Source organism: Genypterus blacodes, unplaced genomic scaffold, assembly GCF_046128005.1.
Source record: "Genypterus blacodes isolate CSIRO-AG114 ecotype Tasmania unplaced genomic scaffold, CSIRO-AGI_Gbla_v1 ptg000076l_1, whole genome shotgun sequence".
In the NCBI taxonomy this organism is placed as follows: domain Eukaryota; kingdom Metazoa; phylum Chordata; class Actinopteri; order Ophidiiformes; family Ophidiidae; genus Genypterus; species Genypterus blacodes.
The window spans coordinates 1,795,481-1,821,066 of NW_027466885.1; the positions used below are offsets into that span (position 1 = coordinate 1,795,481).

The 25,586-nt window shown below is 41.9% G+C and overlaps 1 protein-coding gene across 1 annotated transcript; it reads left to right on the forward strand.

Annotated features, from left to right (window-relative positions):
• Positions 1-1,035: 1,035 nt before the first annotated feature.
• On the forward strand, positions 1,036-21,972 carry snx7 (sorting nexin 7). Its single transcript, XM_076158071.1, has 9 exons — positions 1,036-1,217; positions 7,391-7,591; positions 7,824-7,934; positions 8,391-8,549; positions 8,798-8,996; positions 9,527-9,726; positions 10,233-10,322; positions 12,633-12,785; positions 19,354-21,972. Exons 1-9 carry the CDS (start codon positions 1,134-1,136, stop codon positions 19,432-19,434), a joined length of 1,278 nt encoding a protein of 425 aa, XP_076014186.1. The 5' UTR covers positions 1,036-1,133; the 3' UTR covers positions 19,435-21,972.
• The last annotated feature ends 3,614 nt before the right edge of the window (positions 21,973-25,586 follow it).

Below are 25,586 nucleotides of genomic sequence, written 5' to 3' on the forward strand. Positions count from 1 at the left end.
GAAATTCTATGAAGGAAGCTATTGTGATTATTTTTTTATTTTTTTGCTAAGTAAAATTCTGAATTCTGTTTGCTACATACAACAAATGATCTCATGCAAAACAAGTAAACACACTATGACTTCAGCAGGGATCTTTGTACTTTGTGACTGTAAATGTATAGCGACGTTTCCGCATCTGCGCGCTCAGCTCCACCTAAGTGCGTCAAGTTATTTAATCGTGCTGGAAGTTTCACGGTCGGCCTTCACAACAAAAGACCGAATTGTACTGCTGCTGCTGTTACTTTAAATACCACTAATTATAAAGTACTGTATATGATTGGCTCCCGATGGAAGATCCAAGCCGGAAGTCATCTTTCATTCTAAACATTCACAGAATAGATTTATGCACCAGATTCCAATAATCTTCCGAACTCGGTTACTAAAGTTGAGCTAAAGAAGTGTTGTTATCATAAACTCCTCAAGACCACAACAACAAAAGAAAGAAACCGGAAGTAAACAAATACACCTCAACAAGGTAAACCAAACCCGGAAGTAACAGCTAGGATACGTCGAAAATTGAGTAAACATAATATAGAAATATAGCACAGACAACCTTGTTTTTCCTCTAATATCATGACATGTATCGCTGTATTGATATTAAGAAATTAAAGTTATTATAATGATTATTGTCTGACTATTATTATTTGTATTAGTATTAGTATTAGTATTGACAGCAGCAGCAGTTCTTGCTTCTTCAATATAAAGTGAAATGAGAATTATATCCCAACTGTTGAAATAAAATTCAGCTGCACAAAGTTTGACAAACAGCCTTAGTTGGATAATCGGAAGAACAGAATATAATATCGAACCACAAACGGACAGTGCCTTAGTCTTGAACAACTTAGATAAGGTTTTAAAGAGACGCTTGTTTATGATGTAATGTTGTTATGACTATCTTGTTTTTAATCTGGTTTATGTTATTTCTCTGTAAGTGGGTTGAGATGGAATGTATTTTATTTTGAAAGTCTAAGTGAAGTCCATTTACAGGAAGTGCGGGTCTTGTGCCGCTGTGTCTTTCCGCTCTGAAGTATTGAGCAGAAGTTTGTCCCCGGTTCTGTTTATGAGCCCCGGTGGTTTATGAGGTTTTCGGTGAGATGAGCAACCACTCGGTCCCGACGGACTTTTCCGAACACATGCTGGACCTGGACGAAGACGACGACCTGGAGGTTTTCAGCAAGGTACACACACACACGCACACACACACAGACACACAGACACAGAGTCCATGAGACACTGAGACACATTCCGCTGCCTTTCTGCTACGTGGATGACAGACACACACTGATAAAGCCGCTTTATTGTGTTGAATTCATATTTCCTGTTTGCATGTTGGTGCGCTGTCGGCGTAAGAGTGGAAGGAAAACAAAGGTCCTGGATCAGCTGATGGGCTAACCTTCGGACCTGCCTGTTCCGGCTGCTTTTCCTGATTGTAACGCCAATTTTCCTTTCATATTTCCAGTAATTTAACGCGACAAACGCATACAGTAGGTTAGCAATTATTGTATAGCGTTTAGTCATTTGAAGGATTCACTCCTCAGTTCAGTTTGTAGCCAATCCACCAGACCAAATCAAAACACACTCTTTTGGCCTCCTACTTCAGGGGAAAGTATGAAAGGCACTTCACTTCACTTTCAGCTGAATGTATTAAATGAAATAGCAGGGTTTCACCAGCACGAAATTCCTGGAAACTAACTTAAAAAGTGTTTTCCAGGCGGCCCAGAAAGGTTTGTACTAAAACCTTTGGAAAAATCATCTCAGCAAGTGGCTACAGATGTGGGACCATGTTTAATGTAACTTGTCAAAACTTTGTAACGTACTTATCAAGTATCTGAGATGATCCAGTAACAGTTGGGACATAGACTCTTGGTTCTGTCAACAGGGACAGAGGACGTGTCTCAGGGGGACATAGGAAGGAACTAAGGACCTAGGAAACTTTGATACCTTTGCAATCCCCTCCTCCTGTTCTATATGCAAACTCCAATGTGCACAATATGCTTCATCTGACCTGTAGAGATGTGGAAAGTGGTTGAAATGCATCCAACAAAGTTTGTAACTCCGCCTGCTCTGGATCGAGCTCCTTGATGCAGTGAGTCTCTGTATGTGGTGAGGTGTGACAGTTAGGGCGGGCTACATTTATCACTTAATCTTTCTTTTCCTTCCTATCCGTCTGTGCTGCACGAAGATAAACTAAACTGAAACCAGTACTGTTATACTCATTTATATCCGTTTATGTGGAGATTCCAAACACTCAGAGAAGACACATACTTCCTTTTAATACCCGCTTCCCTCTCTCCTAAAGTTAAAATATGTGCCTGTTCTTTGAGGAGTGGCTTTTACCCTCCAGTAAAGCAAAGACTATAGAACTAGCTGCCAGCAATTCCTAGGAGTCACTGACACACTGTCAAACCACATTACAAGTATTGTTCTGTCCCTGTGCCACAGTGAAACACCTGTCTGATGAGTGATGCTCTAATCGATTGAAATCTTGTATTGTATTGTGTTTTAATTTCAAACCATTTTTTCCTTAACTGATAGTTAAGGCATCTTGCATCAATCACTTATCGATTAAGCATTAACATTGCTACTGGGCAGCAGTCTCAATGATGCCCTACTAAAGCAGGAGGGAGTTTGCAGCTGTTAAGTGTGTTTTATACACACTGTTACTCGTGACACTTAGAACACTACAACTCAGATTGACTGTGATGCTGTGGACTTCAGTTATTTAGGGGATTTAGAAAGAAAATACATTACAATAGATAACTTATCTATAGGAAAAAGAGAAATAGAAACAATCTCCCCTTGACTGAAAACTGTGTATAGTTTGAGCCACATATACTTTAACCAATCAGAGGCCAGATCAAACTTTTCTCAGCGATCTGCCAACTCACCAAGTTTGCAAGACTGCAAGCTGTCACAGGGCCGAGAGATGGGGGGAGGGGCAGTGTGAGAGCTGTGGTGCAGAGATGGACAGCGTGGAAAATAACTGATAAAATGGAATGATATAATTATGTTGTTGGTGAAATGATTCTTTACTGGTTCATCTCTTAATGACAGTTAATCGGTTGAAGTATGAGAATAGTTGACATAAACATACTGTGCAGTTCTTGTTTAGGCAGCTTATAGGAAGACTAAATGGTGATGTGTGACCAAAACAACAGGACGAGAGATACGTTTGAGCCTTTGTGTGGTTTGACAGAATTTGCATAGGGATCAAATGATGACCGCCACAAGGGAAAGTTCCCCAATTCCATGTTAAGGTTGTAGCCCCATCATCATAAATGTCTTCATCTGTCTTGTTCCCCGCAAGAGCAATTTAGTCCCCGAGTTGCACCAAAGTAAAGAAACCACAGATATGAAAATGCCCTGAAAAGAACCAATGGTTTTTTAAAGAGACAGACTGAAACGGACAGAACAGCCAGAAAAAAAAAGACTGGAACATTCCGGAATTAATCAGGACAATTGGAATCATAGTTTGACTAAACAGATCTTCTTTACCTTTTAATTTTGTTCGCTACATGCTTTATTAGCATTGGTAACACCGATTCCACACTAGTTATACAAGTTATCTCTTTGTGCTGCTGAAAAGCCGCATCAACAGGTTTTTGCATGTATTTGTATCCTCTGTTATCAGGTTTTTCTATCTGTTCCTCGCAACTCTTCTGCCTGGTTGTTGTTTTATATCGTCCCGTATTGTTTTATATGCAGGGCGGCGAAATAAACCTGATTCATAATGGGGGGTCTGCAGAAAAAGTTTGGGAACTACTGTGTTCGCCACATACATTTTCATTAGGTATAGTACACTTGAAAGTAATTTTTAAACAGTATGAAGAAGCACTTGCTTTGTTTATGTTGTTATCCAGAAACTGAAGATGCATGAAATCACAAAGTGTGTTCAGGGTCGGTGTGTACATGTACACTCAACTCCCAATTGTTTTTGTCTGCACTGTGACTAAAGAAAGATCTTAGCAACAGGTTAGAATTAATAGGGTTCTGTGGTTTACATGACGAGTTTGCCAGGTGAGGTCATGCATGCATAAGTAGCTTATTGTGATTCTAAATTAAAATGTCCGATTAAATCAAATTACAATTGTATCCTCTTGCTCTGTTACTCTCAGTGAGCTAATGTGGATTCATGCAGATTTCAATCTGAAATGTTTGCATCTCGCAAATCCATTAATTGCCTTGATTGAAGTTTTAACATCTGTGTAGACATACGGAGTGAAATCACAAGTCCCTGTATTAAAGATGTTGTACACCTTTGTTGAAGGTACAGATAAGATGGAAGCACATGACTGGTTGACATGGTGACAGGGTTTTGTTGTAGTTTTAGATGACAACATAACAGCATCAGTTCATTCTGGAGCTATACATATATACAGTATTTATACAGTACATAGGGAGACTTGAACATTTATGTGAAATGGCATCACTTCTTCCCCACGCATAAAAATGTTACCTAGGCAACAGAGCTGTTACTGACCTAGCACAAACTTGTTCGCATCATTAAATACTATTGCTTTGAAAGATTGTATTCCTATCTCAGCACCTGAACTGACATCATTCTCAAAGTGAACATTAGATGTCTTTTAAATCTAACTCATGTGAAACAAAGCCATTTGTTCTGCTACAAGGTTTAATCTTATAACAACTGGACATATAGTTGGCACCCACAAAGAGTGATCGGAGAGATCTCCATTTCCTTCTACCTTAACTCCATCACCATAGCAACCACTTTGGCACAGAGATAGACATGGATTTTGTATTCACGCTTAATAAACTTTATTCCTTTCAGCTGATGTTATTCACATTAATGGGCCATATGTGAAAAGAGCAGATTGACTGTTTGTGCGTGTGGATACTGGAAAAAGAGAAAAAATAGTTGTTATGTTAATCGTAGAAGCTGCAGCACTGGGCTTTGTTGCTGTGTGGAACATGTGGGCGGTGCCCTGAGCTCTGCTGACTCCAGCAGCTCGTCAGCTGTTTTTACAGGAAATAGACACAGATAAAAGCGACACACAGATGCCGGTTCACTGCCGTTTGCATAAACTCGGTGATTTGCATCTGACAACAGTGTCCGCTGGGAAATGCATTTTATCATTTCTATCTGCTCATCGGATGAGTCATCATTTTCATATTAACCACTGATGCGCCGAACAGTAAACACAACTTTTGCACAGTCTGTCTTGCACTTCCATGTCTCTCTGCTGGTTAGGACAGTTTCTAATCTGCCTTCCTATCCTTTGCCTTTGCCCTGTGTTATAGTGTAGCTCAGTGGACAGTGGTTTGGATTTCAAGAATCCTGGAATTCCCCTTAATCATCACTTTTTGGTTGTTTTTTTCTTACTGTTCATTGCAATAATCTATATTTTAGACCCATACAATGTTTTTCAGTGTCATCACATAAATTAAGCAGTAGTCAATTGTTGCTGCTGTTTTTTTTTTTTTTTTATCTTTTTACAGTGGTAATTTTAGTTTTTAGCCTCAAAAACCAGGTACTGGCTGCACTTGGCCTTACGTGGGCTTACTTTTTAAATCAAAACATGTTGTTTCTCTCTCAGTTGACTGTTAAAGGGAGAAACATTCTTTTCAGTCCATTTTTGAATCTGAAGTGATTTTGAATTTGGAGTTCTAGTTCCTATGTGTGCATGGCATCACAAACACTCAAACAAGACCAACAAATACAATTCTAGGTAAGATTTGCTGACATGCTGCCCCTCCACTTCCCTCTGACTGCATGTGATTTACCATCAAACCAACACGTGCTCATTATCAGACTCAACCTCAATGAGACTCAGTGTCTTAGTCTGCACAGAGATTTCCTGGGATAAAGGAGCCATTTGAAAAAGTTAGTGCCGACGGAATTCAGACGGATCAAGCGACTTGATAAGTAGGCTGAGGAAGAGGAGGATAGACTCCATGATCAGACCGATTTACTGTTTGTTTCACTCTTTTCTTGCTGCGTTGGGCAAGCACAGCATATTTCTCACATCAAAAACTGAGAAACATGAAGGGCTTTGTGAGTTCAGCATTTATTTGTTGAACATGATTCAACAATGTAAAAGTAACAAGAGTCGATACGCATTAGTTCTTTTTAAACGGCTGTGTAGTGTTTGCAAATGTAGGCAAATATTTGAATTGTTCAGCAACTGACTTGTTTTACAAGATCATCAATGACATGCTGATGAAAGAATGGCAAACATAACATCGTTAAGTAGCTTGCACCCCTGCTAAACTGTTTCATATGAAATGTTTTATCAAAATGAACTTATTAAGTGATTGAAAAGGAATTACCTAATCATCTGAGTGGCTGAACTAATTTCTCAGACTTTCTCAGACATTGTTGGCTGGCTCACTTTCCTGTCACCTCGCTCCATATTTTTTTCAATGATGTGTCAAATGTGAACTGGATGTTTGGGATGAGGGGGCGTGGTTACAGACCTGACAGGAGTTTAGAGAAGAAAACGGTTTTAGCTCCAGCTGATTGGCCGTATACTCATACACGTTCTCATCCAATCGTGTGTGTAGTAGGAGAAAGAACTGGATGAACAGGTATGAATAGGTGTGTTTGTTCTGTGTTGGTTGATATTGATTAAAAAAACCTAAAAAGTAAATACAATTAGCTATTGATTTGTGATTTGTGTTAAACAGAACAGTTTTCATGTGTTCCTACAACATCGACACCCTGGAGGTTTCAGGTGAGTTTACAGTCATGGGCTTTGTTGACATGCAAACAGTACACACACGCACAAAATAAACTCTAATGGAGGTATTTGTGTGTTTACATGTCCATTTGCACCCTGTATGATCAGGGCCAGTATGAGCCAGGGCCACCTCTGTTAGCCGGACTAAGCTAAGACTGATGAAGGTCTTAGCCAGACAATTGATTGTGTAACTAATAGTTGTATTAATGTTGCACGAGACAAAAATTTCTTTAGTCCATTTCAGAGCCATATACTCTAGTTTATATACATATATATTTCTTTCCTGCATTGTGTGTGTGTGTGTGAGAGAAAGAGAGAGGGGGCGTTGGGGAATTCTGGGAAGTTTAAGTGGCGACACAGAAAGTACAAGTACAGTCTACAACATTTCAGTTCATTTCGTGTTACACTGTGTGTTGAAGCAGTTTTTAGCCGTCCGCCTTTTGAACTCCTGATATGTGTTGACATTCTTCAGCTTCTTTTCTGTCAAATATAGAGCTAATGTCATTTACTACTATTAGATTCAGTAAAACACTCTGGCCCACTGTGTCAGAGTGACTACATGTTTTCCGACTTATGCAATACCTGCTGGCTCTGCATTGAAAGCTTGTGCGTGTTATTAAAGTCACATTGGTTTCATCTCTTTGGTTCAGAATGCGTCTCTGGCGGATCAAAGTCCTCTGCTGGGTAGCTTGCCAAACTCTCCCAGCTCTATGATCAACCAGTACCAATTGGATGAAGAGGAGGAAGGGCAGCAGGATGGCAATATGAAAGACCTCTTCATCAACGTGGACAACCCTGAGAGCCACGTTACTGCCATCGAGACCTTCATCATGTACAGAATAGTAACCAGGGTGAGGGGTGTGTGTGTGTGTGTGTGTGTGTGTGTGTGTGTGTGTGTGTGTGTGTGTGTGTGTGTGTGTGTGTGTGTGTGTGTGTGTGTGTGTGTGTGTGTGTGTGTGTGTGTGTGTGTGAGTGTGTGTGATAAACATTTAATAAAGTTATCTTGCACAAACTATTCAGAACAAAATATATAAACTGTATATCCGCCTGGTCTTTGTAGTAAAATGGAATTTGTCTCCTTAGACCACAAGGAGCGAGTTTGACTCCAGCGAGTTTGAGGTACGCCGGCGCTACCAGGACTTCGTGTGGCTCAGAAGCAGACTGGAAGAGACGCACCCGACGCTCATCGTCAACGTACGTATCAGTACACACACTGCTCATCACTCTGCTCAGCACGTCCACGGTGTAAACTGATCCAGATTCCACAAAGAAAGGTCAATAGAAATTCCAACAGAGGCTTTGACATCATTACTCCTGCAGACTCCTTCTGTCAAAACACAACCAGCCAAATCAAACGTGTGTGTGTGTGTGTGTGTGTGTGTGTGTGTGTGTGTGTGTGTGTGTGTGTGTGTGTGTGTGTGTGTGTGTGTGTGTGTGTGTGTGTGTGTGTGTGTGTGTGTGTGTGTGTGTGTGTGTGTGTGTGTGTGTGTGTGTGTGTGTGTGTGTGTGTTAAACCATTTCAAGACTGGAGTTTGCAGTGATTTTCAGTAAACATTGTGTGTACATTGATTTACTGTTTGAGTAACTAAGGGGTGATTACTTCTTACTACTTACAAACTATTTTGAGTTTGTGGTTTGTATCGTTTTCAGCCACTTCCGGAGAAATTTGTGATGAAAGGCATGGTGGAGCGCTTTAACAACGACTTCATCGAGACCAGGAGGAAAGCTCTGCAACGCTTCCTCAACAAAATCTCTGAGCATCCCATCCTGTCTTACAGCCAGCACTTCAAAGTCTTCCTCACTGCACAGGTGAGGAAGACTCTCTCTCTTTCTCTCTCGCTCAGACACACAAAGACCCATTTTTCTGATGTCTGAAACATATAGATTTAATCTTCCACCTGCCCCTGCTAACAAATTTAATCTAGTGCACTGTTTTATGTTCTTGTTCACAGGATGCAGTACCAACAAAAATCCTGAGGGCTAATGTCACCTTTTCTCTTATCAGCAGGTAGAATGTAATGTTTTATGGCTCGTGTCGCATTTGTTCTCCCCCGCAGGAGTTGACACCTCACAGGAAACAGGGTCCAGGCTTCCTGAGCCGCATGGGGGAAACGGTGAGGGCGGTGGCGAACTCGGTGCGAGGGGTGAAGAGCCGGCCGGAGGAGTTCACCGTCTTGCAGGACTACGTAGAGGACTTCAGCAACAAGATCTCCTCTCTGGACAGAGTGACTCAAAGGGTCGTCAAGGAACAGAGAGGTACTACAGCGTGTTTACAAGGACTGCAAAGGGATCTTCCTCTTTCTCCACTCAGTCCATCTTTTTGTTTGCCATCAACGTTTACGCTCAAACGTTTTATGTTAGACAGCGACACAGCGGCCATCTTGTAGTTGTCACAGGTGAATGACAGCATATTTCTGTCTCCATTCGTATCCAGTCAATGCTCTGTTGCCGGAGTCAACTCTTGTTGGTTTGGAACGAGTCCATGTCTCTGTGTGTGTGTGTTTCTCTCTCCCCACGTCTCTGCTGCTGCTCTGCTGAGGTGCTCTTATCTGTGCGTGTCCAAAAATCTCACCAAACGATTGCTTGTCGTATTTTAATATTAGACGTTCTGGGCTCCGGATAAAAGCTTCTTTCATCGTTGGAGGGACAACGCCAATGCACTCAATCGCCAATAACACACACACACACACACACACATACATACACACACACACACACACACACACACACACACACACACACACACACACACACTGCACACCGTCTCATGGTCTCTCCGTCTGCAGAGTATGTGGACGAGCTGAAGCAGTACAGCCCGACCTTCACGCAGTGGGCGGGACTGGAGGAGGAGCTTGCAGTGCAGTTGAAGGGCGTGGCCAGCTGTGTGGAGCGTTGCACCTTGGAAACGGAAGACAAGATCAGCCACCTGTCTGAGGTCCTGGCCCCGGCCCTGCACGAGTACGCGCTGTGTGTTGAAACATTGAAGGTGAGCCGAGTTCAGCACATCAAATAAAAGGTTCTGTCTCAGTCAGTCGGGTGTCTGGGAGGTTACATGGCAACGGCCGGACCAATCTGTGAACATATCTTTTGCCATTCATCTGAACTAGTGTTGAGCTTTAAGATGAGATGCAGATACTTCGGTCATTCTATTGTGTGGCCTGTGTGTGTGTGTGCGCACAGTGCTACTCTACCAATTTCACAGAACATGAATTTTAAACACACTTAAACACAAAACCATTTTAACAGTGTCACCTCCCTGAGGAAATCCAACAGCATGTGGCCGAATATGGACCTTGACTATCTACAGGATAGAGACACAGCAAATTGTATAAACCTAATTCACATTTCCATATGATTGTCTGTGAAAAGGCAGAGACAAACTTCACACCAAATAACCTGTCAGCTTGTTCCTCACGTCACGAGCTACAGTAGAGCTACAGTAAGTTGTATTGGAGATAATGCCTCTTGTCTATCTGCCATTCTGTCCATCAGGCCGTGATGAGACGACGAGACAACATCCAGGCTGAGTTTGAGGCCAAGAACGAGGCCCTGGCAGCCAGGAAAATCGACAATCAGGAGGCAGTAAGTACAGCTTTACATCCATTCACACCGACAGAAAATCATACACACATACTCCCTGCTTTCCTTCTAAGCTCGCTGATATGTTTGTGTCCTCCAGTCATTTTCCCAGAGATTAGGAGTGAGGCCTGTCTCACAGGGCCACCATGAGCTCATATCCTCCAGAGAGGATTATCTAAATATCCAGACTCGCTGGTAGGAAGTCATTCTTCTGCTCGGCAGTGCTCAGTGGGAATAAGAGCTGTCAATATTATCTCTCGCTGTAAGCCCTGCAGCTAATCGCGGCGTAATGAAAAAATCCCATATCCTTTTTTCGACGATGCCTCGCCTCAAAATGTCACAAGACGAAGAATGAAGGTCGAAAGTTAGGCAAGCAAAGGGCAGGGCTATTTTTACCCAGGTGTGTGTGTGTACACTTGCATACTCAGGTGTGTATTCCCTCCCCCAGCTAATATCAGAATCCATCTGCAGGGTTTTTTAATTAAGAAGCAAGACCTACAGACCGGAATTATACATTCCTGATTTAATTAGCGAAGCATGTGAACGGATGAGCTTCATCCAGCCCTCAGCTTTCTAATGCCGATCAGTCAGAATTTGTATTTAATGGATCCGCGCTAATGAACACGGAAATGTCAAAAGGATGCTTTTCATTCGATTTCCAATGAGGCTTTTGATGAAGAAATGAAGTGGCCACATTCAGAAATGAAGGAAGACCCCAGGAAACAGATTAGGTGCTGGGCTCCCGTGAAGAATTTATCTTCAGGAGCTGGATATCATTTCACTCATTTTATTAAATATGTAGTAAAAGAGTTGATTTGTAAAAAGTCAACATCAAACAGAATCTAGAGGAAATTACGCCTCAACTCTTATGCTGTTAAGACCCCTTATTAAAGTGTGATCTCTATATCTGGATAAGTGATCTACACACAGTAATAACATCCAACGGAAGAGAGCTTTGCGTGCTCAGTTGAGAACGGGAGTGTTAGCTCTACGTTTGGGAACAAGTCTTTTTGGATGGACTGAAGAGCAAAACAAACTTGGCTACCTTCGTGTAGTGTATACCCTAATGAAAATAAGAACATGCTGAGCTACAATACACACACTTGAGGGAAAAACTTTGATCTATAAAAGGGAGGGTGCGAAAGAAAAAGTTTGGGAACTACTGGGTTAATGTAAAGTCATAGAAATCAAGTTAATGTCACGGTCTGAAGAGAATCCCACTATGGATCAATTTAGAAGTCTGCAAGGGTGGAAGGTCCAGAACTTACATTGTCAGTAAACCTGTCAAAGTCTTGCATGTGACCACATCTGAGTGAAATCACTTACATACTGCCAGAAATCACTTAGGCAATTAGGGCAGAGAACGCCTTATTTGGGATGAAAGTATCAGCATACGCATAGCCTGTATAGAGGCTATGCAGAGAGTGTACACACACAGACAGACACACACACACACACACACACACACACACACACACACACACACACACACACACACACACACACACACACACACACACACTGTGATGGACAGCCTTGGTAAGCTTGCTGGATCAATAAGGCAGATCTCTGATGCCATATCTATACCTTGCATAATATCTGGATATGTGGAGACGACAAGGTCAGGCATTAAAGCTCGCAGAATACATGATGATCAGAATGCGATCTGACCTGTCTGACCACATACTTACTGTAGGTGTGTGTTAGTTATTTTTCTGACTGGAAGATGATGAAAGGAGGACAGATGGGCTTAAAGGGTATGACAGCCCACCTACTGAGATCTGATCACAGCGCAGACAGCATGCAGCTAATGAGGACGCATGTCGATACTTCATCGCTCACCGCCTTGTGCTCTTCACTCTGACACTGATTCTGCTGTGATGATTGATTAGAATACAATCTTGCACGCCATTTTCTGTTGATGTGTTTACCATAAAGCTCTTATTGATCCACAAGTGGATTCCTCAGAAAGGAAATGAGTCTGAGCTGGATTCGCCTCATCCCATAGTTCAAGAGAGTCACTCGTCTCTCATGCTTCTTCCTCATCACTCATTTGAAAGATTGGGCTCTTGCTGTGATCTTGTCAGCTCCAACAGCGGGGAGATCAGCTGGTGCTAGCCTAACAGTGCGGCAGGGTGTAGAGAGAAACGACATCATCATTACATCATCTACCACTGAAGAGAGCCTGGGGTTGGTAACAAGTGTTTCTCCCCTCCGCAAGGTGGAAAGTCCGGAGCGTCTCAAAAACCAGCTAGGAGACGGTTTCCCTGACGATGTCATCATCAGTGAATGCTTTGCGTGTTTGATTGGCAGTTGCAGGAGGAGGTGGACAGTCTGGCAGACAGGGTGGAGTTGGCCAATAACACTCTGAGGGGCGACTGGACCCGCTGGCAGAGCAGCATGAGGACGGACCTCAAGTCAGCGTTCGTTTCCACCGCGGAGAAGAATGTAGATTACTACGAGAAGGTAAGACACTTTGTTCTGTTTGATGCAGTGTGAGGTTTAGTCTCTTTTGGCTTGAAATATGGAAATTGAAACTGATTCCGAGGTTGTAGGGTTTTCTGCTTTAATCTAAAGTTTCAAGTTCATAGACTAAAGGAGTAAGGCTGGACAGAAGACTCAACAGGATTTCTCATAATGCTGACGGAAAATGTTTTGACCTCACACAAGTGCAGCTTATCGTGAGTTTTTGTTGCAATGTGTCTAAAATAGTCACAAAGTAGGATTTCAATGGCCGCATGCCGGAGCCCTGAATGTGCTGCTGCTTAGTCATATCGGAAAATTTGGGACCTGGCAGATAGAATTCACTTTATTTGCTACAGCTGAGAAATCTGCAAACATATTTATAGTTTGCATGAAATAAGCCTTAAAACACGGGTTGGAATGGTGGCTGCGTCTCTGTGTTGTCTCTGGGATTCGAAGTGAGAGAGGACAATGGAGGCGCATAAATAGAACTGGGAAGGAAGAGTAAGAAACTGAGAGGAGAAGAGGGATAAAGAGAAAGCAAGCGAGAGAAAGAGAGAGAGAGACGCATGAGACAATTGTGAATCCCGAATTATGAGCAGGGAGCTCAGCTGAGACAACAGGGAATTAGACACTGGAATGAAGAAGAAAAAGAAGAAGAACAGAGCTGGAAGGAGAGCAGAAGAGGAGAATGGAACAATGAAGCTGTTACAGGAACAATCATTTACCCGTTTATGGCTTTTGGTAGTTGTGCCGGAGACTTACAGTGCAGAAATGTGGTTCAATCGGCACTCAATGTAATTTAGTGGTGTAGTCTGGAGCTCTGTCAGCAGAGGGTAGCAGAGCTTCAGATCAGGCAAACCACCGGCCCTCACAGAGGATATCAGCTCTCCCATTTCCTGTTGTGTCTTCAAGTGTTTTTAATGATTATCAAGGACATCCTCCTAATTAGCTCCGCTTTCCTTTTCGTTGTTTGATTGCTGTGTCTGGCAGGGCCCTTGAGCATGAATTAGTCCCAAGGAGATGAAGCAGCATCTTTTTTTACATCCTCAAATTGGCAAGTTGCCTCCTCCATTCATGCTGCCAACGTCTGTCCATATTAAACTTTAGTCAGCAGCTGCTAATCTTTGGCTTATCAGAAACAAGATCAGTAGCATGCACAACTATATCTGTATTGTTTAATTAAGGTACTTAGTCAAATAAATAGTTACTTTAAAGAAGACGAAGACTATTTAGAATCTTCAAACAATATTTTAACGCTATTGAAGTTTGATGAATACACGATTTTGTGTAGAAAATCCAATACTACACAGACAAAGCTGAACATATCAAGCTGCAGGAACTATCACTTATTGCTATCGATAAGCAAATTCCCCGAATCCTTCAAACGGTGCTCAGAACGGTACAACGGCCCGAGTCAGCTCAGCTCTGAAGTCTGTTTCAATACGTCTTCTGCCCGCGTGGATCCGATCAGAGTCCCTCTCAACTCCTGATCGGATCACTGCGGGATAAAAACGTGCTTTTTCAGATGATAGGTGAGGAGAGTGTGAACTGAATTGCAGGGATAATGGAGGCTTTGATTGGCCGAGCTCGGTGCCGCTGACGGAGGCGGAGGTCTTTCTCACTTCGCTTCTATCCAGCCGGAGCATATTTTGGATTGGTTTCATACATGTTGGGTTCCCTTAAGTTTTCCACAGCTCTGATATGTTTGTTTGAAGGAGGCCAAAGGGTGAAGATAAAGGAAAGGAAGGAAGTAATCACTGTAAGAACTAATTCTCCACAAATTACATCTTCATTTATTCAATGTGTTATCAGTCACACAGCACTTATTCAACATGAGGTTCCCAGTATGGAAGTTTACACATTTACAGTATTTAATGCCGGGTGAATGAACATGAATTAGTAGTTGTAGTGATGTGCCTTATTAGAGGCTGTTTAAAAGGGAATTAACTCAACAAGATGAATTATGTGGCGTAGTCATGGCACATTAACCCTCAGCTGTTGCATAGCAATCAGCAATCTTGGCACACAAATCGTTTTTTTCTGTCATAAACAAACTTCTTTCTTATGTAAGAGTAGAAATGTTGCAGCACAGCTTATTGTTATTAACCATACGTGACTTGCCGCTCTGGGATGCTAGTGTGAGCTTATCCGCGAGTAAAATGATGGTAATGGTTCAAACTAAGTCATGGTAATGAAAATCATTTACTGCAGCAGAACCAGAGTCACAATGAATTCAATCATCATGAATTCATTATAAATAAATGAAAAATAACTTAAATAAGTAGACTAAACACAGATCCCACAGCAATGATGTCACATGGCATTGTTACGCAGGGGGGAAATGGTTCACAACACAAAAAACACACAGTTGTTGCCCTCTTTTCCTTAACCGCGATCCTGTTTGCGCTGGTGAGTCAGTGCATCAACCAGACCAACTTGACCTGATTTCCTTGTTATCTCCGAATTCCCCACATGAACTAAACATCAATAGTATCTCCGAGAGAACTGCTCCCATCGCAACCAAGTGTGGATGTTTGCTGCGAGGCGCCCACAGCTGTTATTGCTGAAAGGGGAAATGTTATAGCATCTTCCTGATAGGATCTGAGGGCAACCTAAATATAGAAATGCAGATTTTTTGAGTTGTCAGTTTTAATGCCTAGAGCGGCCTGTCATGTCTCTAGTTTGAAAAATGGAGCACATGTAGCTCTGCCAAGCCTGTGTCAGGATGAAAAGTCTCCGGTATTGTTTGAAACCAGGTAGATACTTTGTCCGGAGCCTCTCTCCTTGTTTTAACCCTTCACTGCACCTCTCCCTTAATATGTCAGGGGTCCCTACACATAGAGGCAAGTTGTGGCCACCACTTATTTACAAGGAACAAGAGGACCACAAATGAGTTAGCTTGTGATGTTACAGCATTGCAGCTGCTGGGACGATATATAGTCCACCTGGCCTGGGAACATCTTGGGATCACCCCAGGAGGAGCTAGAGAATGCGGCTAACGGCTGAGTTGCTTTGCTTGCAATCCTGCCTCCGTGACCCGAATGCAGATCAGCGGTGGGGAAACGCATTAAACAGCACCTCCACAAGGGAGAGCATCTCAGTGTTGAACATGCTTCTAGTCCTAGGGAAGGAACTCCACGTCTGATTGCAAGAATGGCTATGACTTTGATGAGGAAAAGCTTGTGTTCGTTAGGTGGAAATGTGAGCTTTTAACGCTTTTCTTTGAGGGGAAGTTTGGACTGACAGACTCTGTTACAGTTAAATCTCTCAGCTGTCACTAACACGTTCTTCCTGTCCTAATGTGAATGATCAGGAAACTGACAGTGATGATAGGTGGTGTTATTTATATTCAGGTGCACATGTGGTCTTTCTGTAGCCTCAGGCCTCTAAGAAGGATTTATTGGAATGATCCTGTATAAAAAATCTAATAAGATCACACCTGGGAGGGTTTTATTTCCCCCCAGTCGGGGACAAGGGAAGACTTGAGAGTGAAAGCGGACATATAAAGGTGACGGGGTAGCGTGAGGAAAAAGCGAAATGTAAAAGAGGAGAGACAAGGCACTTACACACCCAAAGTTTGGAACTCGGTTATGATTCTATATCCAACTATGGTAAGTAGTAAGAAGTTGTGATTGCTTGCTCACATTCACACGGTCATAGTCTGATTACTTGCTGCTGCCGGTCTGTCAGAACGGCTTCAGTTAGATTGTTTATCATTTCTGTGTTCATTCATAACCTTTTTCTTAGCACTGCTTTGCGTTGTTAGTAATTGTTTGTTCTGGCATCTTATTGTTTTTTGCTTTTGTTCATAAACAAGCAAAATCCAGATATTAGAAAAAGGGTGGTTGTTCCCTCGGGAAGCTTGAACATGTTTCTCTTTATTGTCTATAGTAACTTTCTACCCCTGTGGTGCATTAATGCTGCACACTGGCTTTCATATTTGTGCTGTACAAGGTGTTTACATGCTCTGACTGTGTGTGGGTGAAGCGGAATGATGTGCAGATATTTGATTTGCATAAGTTTATGCTGTTTTCATCACAACCTCGCATGTTGTCTTACACAGACGAACGAACGTGATCGCCCTACAACAGCATCAGAAATATTCAACATGTACCTTTCGTCCAACTAATGATCCCAAACTGACTGAAGTTAAGGGTGTTCAATGTCAAACAAAGGAATAATGCAGCCTTAAAAACACAGGGACCAATTTAAGAATAGACGACTCTAAATCCCCTCCTCAAGCATCGACCGCTGTGTCTCACGGCTGTTTGCTGACTGTCACCTGGTCAAACACAAACATACAGTAGGTCATCGATTAGCCAGCAGTCAGGAAGAGAGAGAAGCCCATGTTTGTTCTTTTTGAGTGCTGTCTTTTAGTTCCAATTATCAATGTTCCCCAAATACTAGCTGGTATCCTGCATTGATATGTTATTGACATGCAGGACTGATGAGGAGGTCTGCAGCGGTGACTTTGCAAAGGCAGAACCTGCTCTGCATTGCCATGGTTACATCATAGCAACAAGGAATCGGGGTGAGAAGGCTTCAGAAACGTGATTGGTTTGATTTCTCATGTGAGCTACGGTCTGTAGATGGATTTGTTTTGGATAGCTTTTGTCGAATCACACAAGGTTTGAAAGGTGGGGACTAATACAGCAGCCTCGGTCCTCGTATCTTGGAGAGCAGACAGGAAGGGCGTGTGGTCAAAAAAACAAATCATGACTGCTAGCTTATCTGACTAGTAGCAGCCGAGAATGTGGACCAGGTGGAGGGTGACAATGACTGATTTCTGGTGATCATGAGCCGCAACAAATCAACTCCCTTGTCCAGGAGATGTGTGTCTTTCCTAGCCAGCCACGGTCCAACGCTGGGAGACGGATGGTCAGTGTCCAGACTCTCTGCCGTGTTCCGGGAGATGAACATTGGAGCATAAACTGAGCTGCTTGCTGCCCAAAAGATCTTGGAGAGAGAGGGGCGATTGCAGACATACTCATGTGTTGAAGAGCAGCCCTCATAGAACAGGCTGAGCCCACATTTCAACTATAGGTGTTATCAAGCCCATCCACAGGGATCCTGCTATACGCTTATGACTGCTAGCTGGCGACTTGGAGAAACTTATTAAACTTTCCTCCAGTACATCATCATGGCCACCTAGAGACAATCGGACAACAAATCAGATCATTCTGCCGGAGCTGACAGTACCACGAGATGTGTGTCTGTAAAGGGCCCCTAAGCAGGAATGGAAGGCAAATGCATGGCCTTTAGAGTTGACTGCCAGGTCTTCACCGGACACTCTATTCACTAAGCCCTCAGTGCATTGTGGGCCATCACTCATGCAAGGAATCTGTAATCAGACAGAATAATGTCCCTGAAGCAGCAGGGGAGCACACACAGGCAAATTGTGTGTGTGTGTGTGTGTGTGTGTGTGTGTGTGTGTGTGTGTGTGTGTGTGTGTGTGTGTGTGTGTGTGTGTGTGTGTGTGTGTGTGTGTGTGTGTGTGTGTGTGTGTGTGTGTGTGTGTGTGTGTGTGTGTGTGTGTGTGTGTGTGTGTGTGTGTGTGTGTGTGTGTGTGTGTGTGTGTGTGTGTTGCATTGCATTGCATTCTTCTTTTTTTATGTCTGTGTGTGTGTGTGTTCTCCTAGTTCTGTGTACCTGCTCACTGTAAAGCCTGGAGGATAGCTGCTGGCAAATGAGGCTGGCGCCTTTGCTTTCTTAATGATCCATCTAATGAGCTCTTTAGCCCTGGCTTCATCGGACCCAGTGTGTGTATGCTGTCCAGTTGTGTGTACGTGCTACTGTTACTGATAGTTCCCTCAGCCGTGACACAGCAATCAATGATCCTGGCACTGGAATCAGGTGTTTGGAATAAATGCACTGTAACTTTGGAAAGCAATGGATTGAATTGGCGTCACAACAGCCTTGGCTCCTTTTTGATTGTTATTTCAATAGTACAGTCCAGATATGAGTCATGCTTAATTGTCTCACAATAAATATGCCACTTCAAAATAACTGCAGATTGAAAGCTGTGGAACATTTGTGTTATCAAATGAAAAACTCCATTTAATAACATTGTTTCTCTCTCTCTTCTTCACTATGATTCTCTGTGAAATCGTCTGGTGGAGATGAGACAGATAAAACTATGATGTTTGGCCTACTTTTACTGGATTTTGTTGTTTTATTTGTATTTAGATTTGTATCTGTGTTTGTTGGTCTATACCTTTTTGTATGTTTTGCAGTTTCTGCTTGCATAGGTTTCTGACTTTGCCATAAAAGTAAAATAGGCTCAAGGTTATTGCATGAATACGCTTTGTCTTGAGAGTAAACTGATGTATAGAGTTATTTGCACTACAACATGGGGTCATAACATTCCCTCGATCAGTGTGTCTCAAAGTGTGGGCCTCGGCCGTGAGGGTACTTCAGGTGGGCTGCAAGAGGGAATTTACATTAAATAGATTAGAGTTTTTTTAAACACCATGCAAGTTTTACAGATTTCAGGAGGTTATGTCTCAGTTTTAGGGTTAATTCTGTTTAAGTGTGGTCTTTAAAGAAACTGTTCTGTGTTCTCTTTCAGTGTTTGGCTGTTTGGGAGTCGTTCCTCCTGTCACAGAAGCCGGAGCCCAGCGAGGAGAGAAGCACAGACGACACCTCTTAACGGCTGCACATCAGCTCCTGCTTTAACTATGCAACTACGCTCCCGTCTGCCCGCCTGTCTCAGCCAAAATTTGCACTGCAAATTTGCATCAAGTGCCTTAACAAGTGCATGTGCGCACACACACAAATTCTCATTTCTCTCTTGCCAAAGAGGTTAATCCCAGTCCCACCCTTTCCAGTGATGATTGTAACTCACACACAGTGATGTATATATGAGCGTTTACTCTAATATTTCTTATGTATGGCCAAAAATGTCTGGAAAACGACTCATACTTCTGGGACCAATTTGTTTATGCGTTTTGTATTATTGCCATTTCTTTATATCAGTGATTGACCTTGGGATCAAGACGTATCATGTCCTCAACATTTGAAGGTTCTGCCTGGCATTTGGTTGGATGGTTTGTGTTCTTGTGTTGTTGTTTTGTTTTTTTCAAATTTAATACTTTAAAAAGAGTCTAAGCTAGATTGAGTGGCAAAACTCTAAAGCCCTGTTTCTCAAAACTTATCCAGGGGCAAATAGAGCCCTATAATACTAAGGTCACCTGTGACGAGTGGTCACAGGTAGACGTTGCCAACTTTGATGTGATCATATGCCAAAAGGTTTGGGAACCACTGCCAAAGAAACCTGATCCTGTGTCATGAACATGATGTGACTGTGAGACGTTCCCTACAGGGATTGTACAATGACCCAAAAGTTCATGTAACAAATATCAGGCTCTGGGGTCACACGGGGAGAAATTCACCACAGATGCCACTATAGCCATGTCCCAGCTCACTTAGCTGGAAGCACCCAGACCGTGAAGGTGTGACCGATAAGGAAGCCATCGTAAAGAGCATTCACCTAAGGCCAAGTTTGTTTCTATAGTTGCTTGGTCAGCAGTGTTGCTCACATAATTATTTGCATACGTACAGTATGTTAGGTATGCAGGTTTAAACGCTGTATGAATTAAGGGACAATTTGGGACGTCAAACATAAATGGTTCCTGCTCTCTGCACTAGAATGCCTTTAAAGATCCCAACTGCCAATTTTACTCAATGGTGAAAACAATGTAATGACAATTTAGGAGATCTGTTTTTTTTTACCTTTATGCTACAAACTGGCAGTGGCAACAAGAGTTTGTTTGCGCAGCCGTTAAACAAATGCTGCCAAGTTTACATTAGTACCACTACAATTTTTTTGCATGCATGAAATCTGGAGGATGCAAACGCAGGATAGCAGCAGTTTTGTAGGCTGCAGAACAGAACAAGCATGACATAATGGAGATATCAAGAACACAGCATCACACTGAAACTGAAGCTCCTTTATTGACCCACCCGCAGTGTGTATGGGAGCGTGGTTGCATGATACCTTTTATGACATGTAAAATCGGGTGCTCTGTTTTATGGATTACATGCATTCAGTCTTAAAATACACTTTTTGAAAGCAAAATCGCCTAATGGGACACAGCTACAAGACCAAATGCAGTGCAGGATGTGATCACAAACATATCCTGTACAGTACAACCCAAAGGTGACTCATCATACTTTCAAGCTATTAATTCTTCTCATTTGTACCTTTGGCTGAAAGCACTGTGTCCTAGCAACAGTACACATATATAATACTAACAACTTCTAAACATGTTTTCAGTGTGGAGTGTGTTCACTGTGAAAAAGAGAAAATAATAATCTAAAACTCAAGTTTGTGGATTAAAACCACTATCAGAAGTGTTGGTGCTGTTATGAGACTATACTGTGCCACTATGATCATCGTGGTCAGTCGTGTGTGTCAGCTCCACGAATATACGGAAAACAAAAAGTATACCTAGATCTTTCAAACATTTATGTTGCTGAAGCTTTTTTTAATTAAGAATCCTTATTTTTGTACACTAGGTCCCAAAACAGAGGTTGTCAACTTAATTCAAATGAGTGCATTTAAGTAAACGTTAGACTTTTTGATTACATATACAGTATAGAGATGGAACAGCTTCTGGAAAATGAATACACCACAAAAGAAAATGCTACCATTTCATTTGGGGCTGGTCCCATATTTTGTAACTTGGCCTCACACATCCATGTGGTGTAGCAGTACAGTGGACACTAAAGAGGACAGAAGACAGTTCCGCCTCTATCCGTCTCTTTCTTCCTTCCTTCCTCCAGGGACAACAGAGAACGTAGAAGAAGAAAACACTTTATTATCACTCTTGCATTGTAGATCATCTCTGACTAGACTCTAATCCTTGAAATGGTACTCAGGTTCAGCATTAACACGACTAAATAATGCCTGGAGATGATGAAGTGTTATGTATTGTTGATGTCCGCAGCTACTTCACGATCAAAACAGTAGGAAAGACAAGACCACACTAGAGAATGCTTACATTTTGTGTTTACATCATCGTGATGATCTGCTGCCTGCAATGCCTTTGTAACAGAGTGCTTCAATAGTCCTTCCACAAAGGTTTTACATTGTTACCCTTTTTATCTGTTTTTGTTTGTAAAGAAAGAAAAAGACATGTGATTTTAAGAATTTGTCATAATAATAATAAAGACTTTTGTCATACAATGGCTTGTGTTTGTAGATAAAGACATGAAGTGCTTCTACGGTATATGGAGAGAGAGAGAGAGAGAGAGAGAGAATGATGATGTAGCAGTGTACTGAAAAGAGGTGGGTCTGAAGGAGGGATTTAAACATTTCTAGGGAGATTGTCACTTTAACGAGTGCAGGAAGTGTGTTGTAAGGAAAAGGAGCGCAGTATGACAATGCTCCATTTCCAAAAGTCTTTGTCTTACTCCTGCCTGCTGAGGTCTTAAGAGTTGCGCAGGAACGTAAAGTGGCAATAACGTCAGAAAGATTCACTGGAGCCAGGCCCATGAAGTATCTTATAGGTAAGGAGTACGACCTTTAAATCAGCCCTGGCACTGACAGGAAGCAGCAGAGCTCCAGCCAGAGAAGAGGACGTGACAGTAATCTTGTCTGGAAGTAAATGCACAAATTAGAGTTTCAGTACCTGCCTTGTTAAGGAACTGTCTGACTGATATATTGGATATGGATATATGCAACCATTGTTTTATAGAGACAGACAGATGTACTAAGCATGATGCAAATTACCGCCCAGGACACACATTTCTGCAGCACCGCATGTTTTCAATTTAGCAGCATATTTACTAAGAAAGATTATGTAAATGAGTTCAGCTGCAGTGAGTTCATTTAAATGCACAGCTGCTCTTGGAGACACTTCTTGCATCCATTATCCTGGTGTCTATGTAAGCGTCTAGCATTAGTTCCACAAAGGAGACTCATGGGTCACACTTTTAACTTTTAATCGGTGTGCCAAAGCCGTCCCTCACTCCTAGTAGACTGCGACACATTCATTTACAGGGCAGGACAGCTTCTGTCGCAGGCTCCTCGCTATCTCCCCCTGTCTCTCTCTCTTTCTCTCTCACCCACTCACTCTGCGTCTCTCTCTCCATCATCGATCCTCTCACAATACCATGTATAATCATTTGTTTTTGATAAATATCATTTCATAAGTTAAGTCCTCATTACAAGCTTAATTTTTTATTCTGTTTGTTTCCACTGGTTCTGCCATGTTGATTGATGCCAAAGAAACTTGGACTTTGACTCCTGGACTCCTGCCGCTCCATCCTGCTTTTTCAAGTAGATTGGAGTCAAAAGTAATTGTAAGGGATGGCTTTTTCTGATGAACCTTCCCAAAACAGTTTGAAAGACTATTTATATAAAATAGAAATGCTGGTACTGCTAGACGGGATAACAAATCAAAAGCAAAAGGAGATTCTATTCAGAAACACTCTCTCCTCCTAAGAATGACACCAGCTGCTATGCAAACTAGGGCTGCAAAGAAGCTGACACCTGCGTTTCAAAGACGTTACATCACAGACGCAGTTACCTTTGCCTCAAGGGTGACCAGCCATGATGAATAAGCCGGAGTGAGCCATATGCTTCCATTTACATTCTCTCCTGCCATTGTTTTGTGGCTTCACATCAGCGTAATGTACAATGCATATGCACATTTTACAGATGTCATATGGACAGATGCTATTTGTCTCATTGCCACCTCAGTCTGTCTCAAATTCTTATGGTTATTAGGCATTTTATAAACATTTATACAAACCGATGTCGCACCTCTGCATGCATCAGAGCTTGTTCATTTTGCTTTTTGGCTGGAAAATAAAAACTGCTCGTAAGTGTGCAGCTGTACATTGCAATAATAAGTAGGTTACTCTACACACTTAATCCTATGAAATATTAATACGGCTCTTTAAATAAGTCATCGCTCTGAATGTTCAGGCTTTTCTTATGCAGTGGGAGAGTGGGTGCAAGATGAGTACATTGTCTTATGAAATTATTTTTTGCCTTTAGAGGATTAGAGGATATTGTTTTATTTAAGCATCACACTCACTAGGATTATCCACTGTAGGCACTGCAGGTACAAACAGGAAAAATACCATAACTGAAATTTTAGGGTTAAGTCTTATTGTCATATGAGAGAAAATTCACTTCAGTCTTAAATATCTGATATGCACATTATATTGTTTTGAACTTTTATTCTTCTACCTGTTATAACACAGAGCCAACACATTATGCTTGAGCAGCTGCAGTGCTATGTGGAATGCTATGACTTTTTCCCTAAAGATTTTTATTGCTTAATAATGGACATTTAATGAATTATTTGTGCACTTCTTCAATGTAGATCTCTAATAAAACATGTATTTACCCCTTTTGAAACTGTGTGTGTTATGGAATGGTGTAGTGAGTGACTCTCTCTCTCTCTAATGGCATCCCCCAGAGGTGAATAGAGAGAGAGAGAGATTCATAATTTACCAAAGTGAGAAAGGGCGTTCATGACTGCAGTGTTGGCCCGACATGAAATGAATGTCTGCTCATTATAAATGAGTTGCAGCCATGTACATGTTTGCTCAACATTGTGTCAGCGTGGGGGGAACGCGTGCACATGTACAAATTATTAATTCAATGGATTTGGCCCTTGGATTTATGTTAGAGGCAAGCTTCTAATCATTTAAATCTCAACTGATCGCAACCATCACAAATCTACAAAGCGACAGCATCCAAATAGAACAATTGACCGGCTGATAGGGCTACAAGTAGGGTTGCCAACAATCACAGACATACTGTATATCTGTGTCTGCCAGAGGGTGTTCACTGCACGAGCCTCTGCTGTGCGCAAAGAACACAGGTCAAAGTAGCTGTTCAGCACTCATAGGACCTTTCCAATGTTTCTAATGGAATTCAATATAAATTTTTCAAAAAAGGAGAACTAAAATGAACCAACAATTAAAAACATCTTAGACAACAAAACCTTAGTATGCATTATGCAGCCATAGGAGCATACAATGAAATGTAAATAAAACAGATTGGCCTTAAAACTCATAGTGCTTGGAGTGAGTCGATAATGGTAGGCAGCTTTTCTTACTTACTTGCATTTCTGGCCCCCTTACTCTTCATTATCTTATGTGAACATCTTTTTCTTTAGTGCTCCCTGGGTTGTATCATTTAGTTGCCAAGTGTATGAAATGCATAACAGTGATTCATAGCTGAAGTTGATTTCCTAGGGCAGTAGTCTTCAATGTTTTTCGGGAAAAGGACCCTAACCTGATGGAGAGATGGGGCAGGGACACCCTCCTATATATATTGTATAAAATTGTGTTTTATATTAAACTGGGCCTGGTGCCGTGCATAAACACATACACTGTCGTTTTGGGAAATTGGACCTAAAATTAAATTTACCCCAAACTTACAGAAAATAATACTGGTGTCCTGTAGATGCTGTGTTTTAAAATTTTAGAGCGTAAGCTCTTGAATTCACCAAGATATGGGCATTTGAATAATCAAACGCTTTGGTCCATGTATACACTGTCGTTTTAAGAAATTGGACCAAAAATATACTTTTGCCCCAAACTTACAGGAAACATTACTGGTCTCCTGTAGATGCTGTCTTTTTTAATTTTAGATCTCTAGCTCTTGAATTCACCAAGATACGGGCATTTGAAAAAATCAAACGATTTGGTCCATGTATACACTGTCGTTTTGGGAAATTGGACCAAAAATTAAATTTGCCCTGTTCTACCTTAAAACAATACTGGTGTCCTGTAGATGCTGTCTTTTTTCATTTGAGAGCTCTAGCTCCTGAATTCACC

What these genes read in the sequence shown, in the direction of transcription:
- snx7 (XM_076158071.1), top strand. Translation starts at nt 1,134, where the DNA reads ATGAGCAACCACTCGGTCCCGACGGACTTTTCCGAACACATGCTGGAC. An exon ending in AAGTCTTCCTCACTGCACAG is followed by an intron (nt 8,550 to 8,797) that starts GTGAGGAAGACT and finishes TCTCCCCCGCAG; the next exon opens with GAGTTGACACCTCACAGGAA. An exon ending in AAATCGACAATCAGGAGGCA is followed by an intron (nt 10,323 to 12,632) that starts GTAAGTACAGCT and finishes TTTGATTGGCAG; the next exon opens with TTGCAGGAGGAGGTGGACAG.